The sequence below is a fragment of the Trichechus manatus genome, unplaced genomic scaffold, assembly GCF_000243295.1.
Source record: "Trichechus manatus latirostris isolate Lorelei unplaced genomic scaffold, TriManLat1.0 scaffold00068, whole genome shotgun sequence".
NCBI lineage: Eukaryota > Metazoa > Chordata > Mammalia > Sirenia > Trichechidae > Trichechus > Trichechus manatus.
Window position 1 is genome coordinate 362,278 of NW_004444004.1, and position 14,581 is coordinate 376,858.

The 14,581-nt window shown below is 39.0% G+C and overlaps 1 protein-coding gene across 2 annotated transcripts in view; it reads right to left on the reverse strand.

Moving 5' to 3' along the window:
* Positions 1 to 14,581, reverse strand: part of MORC4 (MORC family CW-type zinc finger 4) — a 62,271-nt gene that overhangs the window by 8,195 nt on the left and 39,495 nt on the right. For both annotated transcript variants that reach the window (XM_004379744.2, XM_004379743.1), the window contains exons 10-13: positions 14,056 to 14,184; positions 12,235 to 12,303; positions 11,319 to 11,367; positions 9,735 to 9,910 (exon numbers count right to left, since the gene is read on the reverse strand). In XM_004379744.2, coding sequence (XP_004379801.1) covers positions 9,735 to 9,910; positions 11,319 to 11,367; positions 12,235 to 12,303; positions 14,056 to 14,184 — 423 coding nt within the window. The remainder of the gene's footprint in view (positions 1 to 9,734; positions 9,911 to 11,318; positions 11,368 to 12,234; positions 12,304 to 14,055; positions 14,185 to 14,581) is intronic.

Here is a 14,581-nt window from a genome sequence, read left to right on the forward strand (position 1 = left end):
ATCTTCAATCTCACTAATTCTGACTTCCATTGCCTCAGTTTTGCTCCTATGACTTTCTACTGAGTCGTCTAATTCTGAAATTTTATTGGTAATCTTCCGGATTTCTGATTGCTGTCTCTCTATGGATTCTTGTAGCCTGTTAAATTTGTCATTATGCTCTTCTCTAATCTTTTTAATTTTCTCTACTGCGTGTTCTGCGTTTTGCTTAATTTCCTTCCTCATTTCTTGAAGAGTTCTGTATATTAATCTTTTGTATTCTGCCTCCACTAATCCAAGAAATTTTCTTCCTCTGGAAAATTTCTAGATTCTTTATTTTGGGAGCTCGCTGAAGCCATCATGGATTGCCTCTTTCTGTGATTTGATATTGAGTGTTGTTTCCGAGCCATCTATAAGTTATTATATTTATTTATTTTATGTTTGCTTACTGTGTCCTAGCTTCTTGTTTTGTTTGGATATCCCAAAATAGGCTGCTCGTATGAGCTAATTTGATTATTGGCACCTTTGAAGCTCTAATGTCCTGTCACCAGGTGGTTAGATCTGTTACCAGGTATGTAAGCTCAGGAGTCCGCCCACTCCTCCCATATGGATTCACCTCAGGTGCCCAGGTAGATAGCCACCAAGTGTGTGGTGGAGGCTCTCACTTACAGTCCTAGACAGGCATGGGTGATTGGTGTAGGCACAGGCATCTGGCTGCAGCAGTGGGACACACTCTGAGCAAGGCAGGGGACTGATGGCCATCCCCAAGTGTCCAGGAGGAAGTCGTATCCCTGTTCCCTAGAGTGCATAGGTGGGTGGGTTTTGCAGCTGGACTATGAGCACCTAATGCTGTTGGCTGTAAGGACTGGGGGGTACCTCTTATTCATAGGCCCCTATCGCAGGTGGCTAGGTGGCATGGGTGGAGCCACCGGTCCTCAGGCCCCTAATGTGGGTAGGTGAAGACCCTGCTTAATGGGCAGAGCAGTGTCAAAGTATCAAGAACCTGCCACTTCACAGCTGTAACAGTTGAAGTTAGAGTTCCGGTATATACCCTGTTGTACTGCAGTAATGAGGGCCTATGCTGTTGAGATGGGCCCACAAATGTCTGTGCAGGTGGAAAGGCACTCAAAGTCCGTCGACCCCTTATGCCTGTGCCTAGGCAAAGGAGCTGCACCTACCCTGGGTTCCTGGCTTGGGTAGCAGGCAGTTTATTTTTTCCTCTGTTTGTTAATTTGTTCACTCTCCAAGGCAGGGAGAATGGCTCTGGGCATGTGACAGATCCTACTTCCGGCCCAGGGGACTCAGCAATTGCTGAAGCCGGTCCGGGACCCAGTGCAGAGCAGGCAGCAAGGAGGTAAATGGGAGAGAGGTTTTTCCCTAAGGGGGGTGTTTTTTTGACCGGCATGGTAAGCCATACGCAAGTATTTATCTTTCATGGAAGGCTGCTTCTCACTGGTTCTGGGTGGTCATGTAAAGTCTCTGGTGCTGGGTCTCTCCCCATGTGGAAAACGCATCTCCTGAGTATCTCCTGAGTGCAGCTGCTTGCCTGCCTCACCGCTCACCCCTGAGCTGATCAGGCCTGAAGGGCTCAGGTTCTCGCCAGGTCCAGTCTGGCACCTCCTTGCTGCTTCCAAACTCTCTCTCTCCCCCTGCCACTCAGTCCGGTTCCTCAACTCTACCTTTGATTTGATGTTCAGGGCTCCCAGATTGCCATATATAATCAAATCACTTGTTTTTTCATGTCTTTGTTGTAAGAGGGTTCACTGGAAGCATCTGACTATTCCGCCAACTTGGCCCCGCCTCTCACAGGTGCATTTTGGGTTATCTCTTTTAAATACAGTGTTTTACATTTTCTGACAAAGATACACATATGCCATGCTTCTGCTCATTCACAATGATTTCTGAGAGTTTTCTATATTTTATCACTATCAGTTCAGTATTTCACTAAGACAGAAAATGCCATATTCTATTAGTAGCTTTTTAAATCACTCATTTCACAGATATTTCCTATTATATTTAAGGTGCTATGACAGGCAAAGATAAGGACCAAAAACACAGCCCCTTTATAGCGCATATGTACTCCTTCCAGATCATATATTTTTAACATCTTTATCAAGATGCATTTGACATAAATGCACTCATTTAAAGTCTGTAATTCAGTAATTTAGTATATTCAGAGTTGCATAACCACCACCACATCTAGGTTTAGAAAATTTTGATCAGCCCCAAAAGAACCTCCCTACTCATTAGCAGTCACCCTTCTCCCCCTATCTAGCCCTAGGCAACCACTAATCTACTTCTGTTTCTATAGATTTGCCTATACTGGATATTTCATATAAAAACCCGTAAAAAACCTGTTGCCATCGAGTCGATTCCAACTCATAGTGACCCTACAGGACAGAGTAGAACTGACCTATAGAGTTTCCAAGGAGGGCCTGGTGGATTTCAACTGCCGATCTTTTGGTTAGCAGCTGTAGCACTTAACCACTACGCCACCAGGGTTTCCATTTCATGTAAAAGGAAGCATAAATATGTAACCTTTTGAGTTTGGCTTCTTTGACTTAGCATAATGTTTTCAAGGTTCATCCATGTTGTAGCATGTATCAGTACTTCATTCCTTTTTACTGCTTAATAATATTCCATTGCATGGATACACCATTTATCCATTCATCAGCTGATGGACATTTGGGTTGTTTCTACTTTTTGGCTATTATGAATAATGCTATTATGAACATCTGTGTGTAAGTTTTTGTGTGGACATATATTTTCAATTTTATTGGGTATTCACTTAGGAGTCGAATTGCTGGGTCATATGTAACTCTATGTTTGACATTTTGAGGAACTGTCAGACTGTTTTCCAAAGAAGCTGCAACATTTTACATTTACACCAGCAATACATGAAGATTCCAATTTTGCCACATTCTTACCAACACTCGTTTTTGTCTGTCTTTTTGATAACAGTCATCCTAGTGGGTGTGAACTGGTATCTCATTGTGGCTTTGACTTGCATTTCCTTGCTGTCTAATGATGTTGAGCATCTTTTCATGTGCTTAGCGGTCATTTGTGTATCTTCTTTGGAGGAACGTCTATTTAGATCCTTTGCCCATTTTTAATTGTGTTGTCTTTTTATTATTGAGTTGTAATAATTTTTATGTATTTTGGATATCAACCCTTTGTCAGGTATAACTGTCCCAAAATTCTTCTCCCATTCTGTGGGTGGTCTTTTTACCTTATTGATAATGTCCTTCAATACATGAAGTTCAATTTAAATATTTCTTTATCGTCACTTGTGCTTTTGGTGTCATACGTAAGAAACTGCTGCCTAATCCAAGGTCACAAAAATTTACTCCTATGTTTTCTTCTAAGAGTTTTATAGTTTTAGAACTTACATTTAGGTCTGTGAGCCATTTTCAGTTAGTTTTTATGTATGGTGTGAGGTAGGGGTCCAACTTCATCCTCTTGCATGTGTATCCAATTGTTCCAGGACCATTTGTTGAAAATGTAGTTCTTTCCCTCACTGAATTGTTTAAACATCTTTGTTAAAAATCCAAACATAAGGGTATTATTTCTCGACCCTTAGTTCTGTTACACTGATCTATATGTCTATCCTTATACCATATACCACACTGTCTTGATTACTGTAGCTTTACTATAGGCTACCACAGGGAAATGTGATTGTTCCAACTTTGTTCTTTTTCAATATTGTTTTGATTATTTTGTGTTCCTAGCATTTCTATATGAATTTTAGGGCAAGATGGCCAATTGCTGCAAAAAAGCCAGCTGATATTTTGATAGGGATTGCATTGAATGTGAAGGACAATTTGGGGAGTATTGCCATCTTAATAATATTAAACTTTCTGATTCAAAAACATGAAATATCTTTCCATTTATTTAGTTCTTCTTTAATCTCTTTCAATAATATTTTGTAGATGTCAGTATACAAGTTTGTACTTCTCCTAAATTTACTCCTTTTTTATTTTTTTGAAAGCATAAATGGAACTGTTTTCTTAATTTCATTTTCATGTTTATTGCTAATATATAGAAATAAAACTACTGTATTTTTATCCAAATAATGCACACCTTCTACATTTGTTTGCCAACTGCTCCCTCCTCCCTCGAGGTATTTTCCTAAGTGTACTATGCTAATTATTTTTTACAGCAACATGTAAAAGAAAAATGTGCATCACAGTGATTATGAAAATATCTCAGGGGGGAGGGTGTGGTTAACAAACATAAAAGGCGCCTTTCCGAAGTATTTTCAGAAGTGCTGCTATGCCAATTTTTTACGTTATTTGCATAATAATACAGTAACTTTTGCATATTGATCTTGTATCCTGCAACCTTGCTGAACTGATTTTTTTAATTCTAAAATTGTTATAGTGGATTCCTAGGATTTTCTATATATAAGATCATGTCATCTGCAAATAGAGATGGTTTTACTTCTTCCTTTCCAATTTGGATGCTTTTCACTTCTTTTTTTGGCCTGTTTTCTCTTGCTAGAACCTCTAGTACAATGCTGAGTAAAAGTGGTGAAAGAATATATCCTTGATTTGTTCCTATTCTTATGGGGAAAGTGTTCAGTCTTTCACCATTAAGTGATGTTAGCTGTGGATTTTTTGTAGATGCCCTTTATCAGATTGAGGAAGTTCCCTTTTATTCTTAGTTTAAGAGTTACTTTTATCATCAAAGGTTGTGATATTTTGTCAAATGCTTTTTCTGTGTCTATTGAGATGTCCATGTGGTTTTTGTCCTTTTTTCCTATTGATATGGTGTATTACGTTGATTTTCTTATGTTAAACTACCCTTGCATTTCTGGGATAAATCTCACTTGGTTATGGTGTATATTGCTTTTTATATTGCTGTATTCAGTTCACCTTTTTTGGGAAGATTTTTGCATCTATTTTCATAAGGGATGATGATCTGCAGTTCTTTTCTTGTGATGTCTTCATCTAGTTTTGGTATCAGGGTAATAGTGGCCTCATACACTGAGTTGGGAAGTGTTCCCTCCTCCACTACTTTTTGGAAGAGTTTATGAAGGGTTGGTATTAATTTGTTAAATGGTAGAATTCACTAACGAAGCCACTTGAGCCTGGGATTTTCTTTTTGTGAAGTTTTTGATTTTTGATTTTTAATTATTCAATCTCTTTTCTTGTTATTGATCTATTCAGGTTTTCTATTTCTTCTTGAGTTAGTTTTGGTAGTTTGTGTTTTTCTAGGAATGTATCTATTTTGACTAAGTTATCTAAATTGTAGACATACACTTGTTCATAGTATTCCCTTACAATCCTTTTTATTTCTGAAGGTCAGCAGTGATGTCCCATTTTTCATTCCTGATTTTAATAATTTGAGACGCTCTCTCTTTGGTCAGTCTAGCTAAAGTTTTGTCAATTTTGTTGTTCTTTTTAAAGAAATCACTCTTGGGTTCAATGACTTCTGTTTTTCTATTCTCTATTTCATTTGTTTCTGCTCTAATCTTTATTATTTCCTTGATTTAGGTTCAGGTTTATCTTGTAGCTTCTTAAGGTGAAAAATTAGGTCACAGATTTGAAATATTTGCTCAATTTTAACATAAGCATTTGGAAACGTAAGTTTCCCTGTAAGCACTTCTTTACCTTCATCCCATAAATTATAGTATGTTGTGTTTTCACTTTCATCATCTCAAAATATTTTCTAGTTTCTCTTGTGCTTTTTTCTTTGACCCACTGGTTATTCAGGAGTGTTGGTCAGAGGTTGTGATTAAGCCCCTAATGCCAGTAAGGCTCTGTCCTTTGTTCTTTAATTTATGTATGGCTTGGAAAATGCTTTCAAGTCTATCTTATTTCCTGCTCGATTGCTCCTTAGTGGGTGCATCTAGTGCATGTACACAACCTTCCTGACCCCAGGGTTGACTATGATCCCAGGAGAGCTCTTCTTGGTTGTCCCTTTTGCTCTACCATTCTGCCTGTTGCTACTTGTATCATGTAGTTAAAAGTGCTCTCTTAACTGCTCTCCACCAAGGTCTCCATTGGTTTTGGCAATATCCATAAGAGTTGGAATTTATCATGCTTTGTTCCAAATAAAGTCAGTTTCCTTGGGTAGAGCTGTGGAGTTCTTCATCCTGAAAGCCTGCCTCTCTCCCTGGGCAGAACCTCTGTCACTGCACAAGAACTGGAGGCAAGGACAGCTGCCCACTTCTGGAGTGAAACCTCTGCTATATGAGTTGGCACTGAAGTGGTGGTGGTGGTGGTGGTGGTGGTAGCCCCTAGTCTTCTTCGCTTGCCCCTCCCAATTTGGAACCTCTGCTATGTGAGAAAGTGGGATGAGAGCAATAGGGGACCAGTATTCTGGTTTTGCTGCACCTGGGGTAGTGCTTCCACCCTATGACTGGGGCTAGGTGAGGAAAAAGGGAGCTAGGTAGGGAAAGAGAGACCCAGTCTTCTCAGGTCTGCCTGGAATAGAGCTTCTGCAGTCTATTGGGACTGGGGAACATGAGAAACACTGGAAGCCTGCCTCTCCCAGGGTGAAACCATAACTCTAGACTGGAATCTAGGTAGGGGAAGAGGGAACCCCCATCTTCTTGACTGCACCTGCCTGAATTAGAGCTCTTTGACTTGTTTTCATAAGACAGAGCCTCTGAGCAGATTGTGTCTCAAAAGCTACAGACTCTCACTGTTCTTTTTAAGTTTTAGTAGACTTTCTTGCATGTATGTTTCTCCATTTGCTCTATGCCCTTAGACAATTTCCAGAAACTTTAATTTTTTTTCTTTTTTTATCTTTTTATAATTTTCTTCAGTTAAATGGTTATTTGTTGTGGAGAGAGTCCACCATGCTCACTTCTCCATTCTGAAAATTGGTCTCTCAGATCATATTTTCAAATGTTAATACTGGCCCCTAAATCAATCTTATTCATGAATAAAATTATTCTTCTATTTCTACCTCTTGTTGTTGTTTCAAATATTTATTTAAACATATTAAAATATCCCTGTTCCTCTCCTTCCACCATTACAGTATAATTCAGATTTTTCTTTTTGTTTATCCTTTTAAAACATGAACTAATTAGTTGCTGGCATATAGCTTACTCAAAGGTTCTCTTAAATACCTAAATAAATTACACTCACTAATTTTCCCCTTTGTCCACATGCTTATGGCTACTTTAGACCTTATTTTATACCACCCATATAAGATCTGTCATGTATTAGAGATACTTATATATGAAACTTTAGACTATTATAAATGCCTTCATTGTTTCCCTCACTGCCCGAGAACAGTGCCTTTTATATAGTAAACACTCAGATATATGTAGAATGAATCAACAGCAAGGGATTATTTCCTTTAGCAGAAATAAGCTGTCTTCCCCTACAGATTACGGCTGCTTACATACTAGCTAAAAATATTATTTACTGCAGGTCCTCTCCTTCCTACATCTGTGAGGCCCAAAGCTATTCCCAATGACACCTCTGAAGCCCCAGCTAGGTCATACAACCTATACCAACAGAACTTTTAAAAACTCTCTTGGATAGTGTAGGCTTATTTTATCTAGACATAGAGAACTGTACTACATGACCCAAGGGTTCTTATCAGCTTCGGGTTTTGATAATGAAAAAGGAGACCTTTGTAACTCTCGATGAAACCTATAATTCTATTAATGCTGTTTTACCAGAAAAACCTCTATATATTTTACTCAGTTCTTAAACCCATTTCCCCTCCCCATCAACATATAATGCAGACTCTCCCCAATCAATCTGAATCCCCCATACATGCAGCTTTAAATGACATAATCATAATCATCATCTCAACTCACATAACATGACATTAATAGTATCTAGTATCATGTATCTCTTTTTCTTATCAGAATCTTATTCTCAACAGATTAAAACCACATATGAATGGTTCAAATACTTTCCTTTACATGTCTTCTACAGCAAAAACTCCACTCTGGATATAGTAGTTTCATAAAGACACATACAAAAATTCCAATAGAGATTGATAAAGTATGCCACCCAATGGATGCACTGTATACTGCACTCATAAAATATACACATACATAAATCAGCACTTATAATCCACTTTAGGTTACTAAAAACCACTGAGTTACAAAACAAACACTGAGGAAAAAAAAGAAAAAGTGATCACAGCAGGGAAAGGATAGCCTTCAAGACCAATGCCATCTGACGCTGCAGTAGCAATGGTGATATGAGCATCCCCAGGAGACAGACAAGCTAGCAAGGTAACAGTGTGGTCCAAAATCACATAGCAGTTATTCTACATCCCTCCCAACCTACAATGGGAACTGGAAAAGTAAGGACGGGCACAGGGTAGGTAGGATTAGGTTCAAGCTCCTGAGACTAAGGCTGGACTATGTTTCTTACTCCCTTGCTGCACAGTTCAATCTTAGAAATTGCTCCTTCAATATGATTCAGATTCAACCATTAATTATTGAGCACCTACTATATCCAAGGAGCCCAGCAGTGCAGTGGTTAAGAGCTTGGCTGCTAACCAAAAGGCCAGACGCTCCTTAGAAACCCTATGGGGCAGTTCTACTGTCCTGTAGGGTCGCGATGAGTTGGAATCAACTCGATGGCAAAGGATTTGGTTTGTTTTTGATTACTATATTCAAGGCACTGTTCCAGATGCTTTCATACATATTCTCATTAAACTCCTTTCGAGTTTTATTAGTTTTGCTCCTAAAAGCTTACTTCCTCTTGAAGCTTCCTGTTCATGTTCAGGGAGTCATGGCACCTTCCAATATCTGCAGGGATTAATTGTGGAAGAATCACTAAATGGATATACTTACACCTGTAGAGATATCTGTCTATGCAAAAAGCTGAAAATACCCACCTAAGAAGAAAAAATAGGGAAAAGAATCAGCAATGTTAGGGACGAGGGGAGCCAGGAATAATTTTTACGCTATTTTGGGTTCCACTGCCTTCATCCTACAATATGCTTAGAAGATATCCAAACTGAAAAGTATCACTGAAAAGTTCACATCCCACTATGTAATAGTCACATTACTGATGACTGTTAGATGTTTCTACTATTAGAGAGCAACGCTGTGTTAGCCCTGTGGAACAGCCCTGCCAGAAGTGAGAAGCACAGCAGAGAGAAGAAAGCAAGGAGTCACAATTAGGAGTCCTGAGTTCCAGTCTCATGGCAATATCGGGGCAGCCATATCTTTAAATGCTTTAAATACTCCTGATATTTAAGAAAAATATTATGCTCCTTCCTGTTATAAAGACTAACAAAATAATATTGATGAGGTGCTTAACGATGAACAAGTTAAGTAAAGCCCAAGACTAATAATAATTTACTCCAGAAAACAATGAACTGGAAGGCTTACCTAATGACATAGACAAACTTCTAACAGTTATTTTTATACATGGCCAATATGCGTTAAGCCTATGAGGTCCCAAGAAGACTTCAATATCCATAAACTTAAGGAAAGCACTTTATGCTTGTCAGAGAGTTTTCACATCCATTATTTCACTTGCACAATTTCCAACATAATGTGAAGACATAATACACAAAAAAGCATTCAGCAAATGGTCACCTCAAAAAAGTAAAAAATATATATATACATATACTTGTCATAGCAGTTGGAATGTTGGAAGAATTGGGGGTACATGCAACACACAATTCTATCAGCCCAAAATGGTGTTTCTCCTTCTGAATTGCATGCTAGGCATTAGGAAAAACATAAACATGGTAAAACATACCAACTTACTCTACTGGAAAATGGACTCTGAGGCTTACTACTGAAGACACACAATGCTTTCACCTACCTGGAACACTGAAAAACACCAGAATCCAGAGGCTTAAGTTGAAGAGGAGGAGTTCTGCTTTCTTCTTCAATGGATGGAGGCAGGTGAGGGCTATCAACTTCCTCATATCCAATTGTCTTGCTATTAAATCCAGCCATATCCTGAACAGTAGGGATCTTCAGCGGATTAGTGAATACCTAGCAAAGAAAGAAATGAATCATAAAAATTCCAATTTCAAACCACGTACCAAAGATGAGTCAATCCTTCTGATGCTAGGAAAAAACACTTGACCAAATAAAAAGAAGCTGTTTCGTATACAAAACAAACAGTGCGCGGTAAGGTACACTAAACACTGAACTCAGGCAAGTTCATTTAACAACCTTATCAGATGGACACCAACAGACCTCCCCCAACTTACTTATTGGCTCCTAGAGTTATCTCACCCACATCATAAACCCAGGTACCCTAATCACTATCTAATTCTCTCTTGTGACCCAGTCTGAGGCTGGGTTTTCAGTCCTCTAAGACATCCGATGAGGGTAGGAGTAGAGGGAAAAAGCCTTGCAGCAAGAATGTCTGTGCTATTTTTGGAGAAATGCATGCAAGAGACTAACATATATTCATAGTACACACACAGAGACATGCACCTGAGGTCTTATGGGAGAGACATATTATGAAGATAGTATGAATGATTAAAATGAAGGAATATAAAGGGAAGGTAAACTGAATGAGGACAGAGCCATCCCAGAAAATCTCCCAATCTCTAGATCAGACTATTAAAACAAGACATTAGAATATGAAGCCTGATTATTCATATGCCTGCTCTTGGCAGCATATCAAAAGAAGAACTACTATTAAATTGCTTCTATCCTCACCAGTGTGACCTACCCTGATAAAGCAGGTGAAAGGTGACTCTAACATGCGACTAGCAGGTCTCTCTGGGAAAGAGGATCAAGAGAAAAATCATGCAGAAAGACAAGGTTGGGTCAGAAGATATATGGGTGCTATGGCGGCTGTCAGGAAAGGAGTGTCCCTGAAAGGACGGCCAACCTTATTGCACCCTTCAGCGTCCGGAGCTGGGCAACCATGTCCGAGAGAAAGTGCTCCTGAAAATTCAAAACAGCAGAGTCTTGATAAAGCCAGCCAGCCTGAAAGCAGGGATGGGGGAGGGGCACAAAGAACCACCCCTTCTTCCAAGAGGAAGGAGGAAGGAATCACCCCTGAATCCTGGCATCCTAAGAAAGGAGACTGGGGAAAACCAGACACTCAACAGGAGCAGGCTGTATGAGGATGGAACACAATTCTGAATATTCTGTGTCACTGATGTGACATTCACACTGTCCAGAATCAGCACTGAATCCAAATCTGGGAAATAAATGATTTGGTTCTTCTAGTTTTCCTGAAACTTATTTAATGATCTGAGCATAGAACCTCAGTAACAGTAGATCAAAGTAAAACCAAAAAAAGCTCCAACGAAAAAAAGACCACCAGAAGAAATGGTTCATTCTTTCTACGCAGCTTTCAAGATGTCTGCTTCCTTCAACCTACGTCCACTGCTGGGGAAAATTATGAGTGAGTAAAGGAAGGGGACGGTCTGTTTCTCACCTGGTGGTTCTCACTTTCCATAGGCACCTTCTTCTCAACAGTCTGATCTCTAGAAGATAAAACTGTTATTTAGTTCACTTGTGAAATTTCTCAGTTTGAAATGGATTACCAACTACAGATTTAGATTATAATGTCCCTTCAAAATTAGAAATACTATCAGCTCCATTGAGTAACTAAAGGGTCCTTCCTGAACCATGCTACTGAAGAGAGATTTAAAATGCCCCACCAAATAAAAAGGGACTAAGGACTAATTGGGGGAAAAAAAAAAAAAACCACGTACTATGGTGGCTTGCATGTTGTTGTGATGCTGGAAGCTATGTCACCGGTATTTCAAATACCAGCAAGGTCACTCATGGTGGACAGGTTTCAGCAGAGCTTCCAGACTAAGATAGACTAGGAAGAAAGGCCTGGCAGTCTACTTCAAAAAATTAGCCAATGAAAACCTTATGGACCAATGGATCACAACAGAACACTGTCCGACTCGCTTGCTTTGGACACGTCATCAGGAAGGATCAATCGCTGGAGGACATCATGTTTGGTGAAGTAGAGGGCCAGTGAGGGCGAGGGAGACCCTCGGTGAGGTGGATTGGCACAATAGCCTCAACGATGGACTTGATCATGCCGGCAATTGTGAGGATGACGCAGGACCGCACAGCGTTTCGTTCTGTTGTACATAAGGTTGCCATGAGTTGGAGTCGACTCGACGGCAGCTATCTATCTATCTATGTAAATACTAGTTGAGACATTCATAAGATGGTAAAAAGAATAAAGAAATGGAATAGCAGAGATGTGAGGAGGGAAATCATTAAGAACTAAAATCGTCATCATCTGTCTTCTCAAAACTCCCCCATCCTAGTAGGAAGGCTCAGGCTCCTCTACTCTATAATATAGAACCCCATCTTCAGGAATACTCAACTGTTTCTTAGCTTTGCTCAAGTACAGGTCTTCATCAATGAGTTCTTGTTCCTCTGGAACAGAGCATCTCCTGCAGCAGAGAGAAGAAATCATCTATTCGAAGCAGAATATGCCCTTTACCTTTACCCTTTACTTTCTTTACAAATAGACAAGCTGAGTTAACAATTCTCTAACATTACAGAGTTCAGATACCACCCACCTCACAAAACCTGCCTGCAGGCTAACACGTAGCACCTCTTTATTTCAAAGAATAACATCATATAATTATTTTGGCGTATATATGTTGCCTTTCTCCAAAGATGTTCCAAAATATTTGACAGCTACAAAATTCATATTATGGTAAACAGAAAAAAAGCATAATTTCTATTTTTACACAGTAAAGTTCAGGCATAAGAGAGACTTGCTTGAGGTTCCATACCAAGGGAATACTGCTGAGACTAAAACCTAGGTCTCTTGCCTCTCGTCTACTAAGAAATTAGTTCCCAAGATGCAGTCTAGAAGCATGAGGATCCCTAAGACTAGGTAATGATGCCCGAAGAAGAACAATCAGAGGCTATGATAAACAGAGGGCAGCAATAAGGGACTAGAAGATTATATTGTAAAAAGAACAGAACAGAAACTAGGAAAGAGGAGGAAAAGGAAGATCCTATAAATAAAAAAACACTTGATATATGTAAAGCATGAGGAAGAAAATTTTAGGAATAAAAACTGAAAGTACTAGAAAACTTATTCAATGGCCAAAAGTAATCTTAGAAACAAAAAGTAGTAATAGTTTTATTATTATTAACCTATGTTATACCCATTTTATAAGGGGGCAAAGTGGCCTGGAAGGTTACATCTCCTGGATTAAGTGTAAACTGATAGGAGATACAGGATTCAAAAATGAGACTTCTAAGCACTCAGTCCCATATTCTAATCACACAATCCCATTTACACTCTGTGGAGAAGTGCTTAGGCACATCTGGAAACTATGGGAGAATGCTTACACATTATAGACCTAGACTTCATTTATTTAATTTCCTCCATTTTAAAATGTTTATTTCTTAAAAACCTACTCCATTTTAGCACCTATCCTGCAAAAAAAAAGTTTTTAAGAAAGTCACAGCTGAACTGATACAAAGTCATTATTATTATTATTATTATGAACCTATGTGACCACCAAATCAATTCAATAAATATTTGTTAAATTAAAGTTTACAATTCAATGGATATGCCAGGTACTACATTAGATGTTAGATGCTGCAAGGGGCATACTAAAAAAAAAAAAACAACATTCAGTGTACAACAGGTACTATAACAGAGATTCAGGTATAATAGGGATAGGAAGAAAATCATCAACTCAACCTAGAATGCTCTCAAAGAGTGTACAATCTCTTGAAGAGCCAAAGTATAGACATATGAAAAACATCCAAAAAAATACAAAACAGTATGTGAAAAAAAAGTCAAGAAGTAGATAACATAGGAAGTCAAGAAGAAGATCACTGTAAACTACTGTCAACAGGAAAAGGGTCGCATAGAAGACTTAAGCTCCCCAAATGGATATGATTTGGATAGACAGCTGGAATAACAAGGTAAGCGAGAGGAATGACACTATCAACGTCATGGAGGAGCAAATAAGCATGGTATGTGTGGGAACTGTGAAACCACAGGCCTGGCTAAAGCGTAGGGTTTGTGTTAAGGTACAGTGGAAAATAAGGCTGGACAGGCAGGGTGGGAGCAGCTGTCATCAGTAAAGAGTGTGGACTTGAGATAAAAAGTATTTTAGAATACAGAGACAAATGAGGGGTTGTCTCAGGCATAATATTGAGTCTTAGAACTTTACCTGTATTTTGGATGCGAATTATAGTAACAAAACCATCTTGCAGGTAATGTAGATGGATCAACCTTGCCAGGAAGCTTCCTCCATTTAAGACACTCATCACATTGTACCCATGTCTGGTCAGGAATCTTCCTGAATGGGGAAAGTAAAAGGGTGACTTTGTATATCCTAGCTGAACTTTACCTTACATTAGAAAGGCATACCCTAAAAGTGAAAAACATAATTTTATATATGAAATGTGTTAGAACTATTGTAGTCTACCTGTTGCTTTCAAATTGATTTGATTCTGACTCATAGCGACCCTACAGGACACAGTAGAACTGCCCCACAGGGTTTCCCAGGAGCAGCTGGTGAATTTGAACTGCCGACTTTTTGGTTAGCAGCCGTAGCTCTTAACCACTGCGCCACCAGGCTCCTGTTAAGAGTCTAGTTGCCTAAAATGTATATATATTTTGAACTTCACAGACAATGATAGAACTATACCAGATATGGATATGAAAAATAATATGGTGAGCTACTATTATTTATG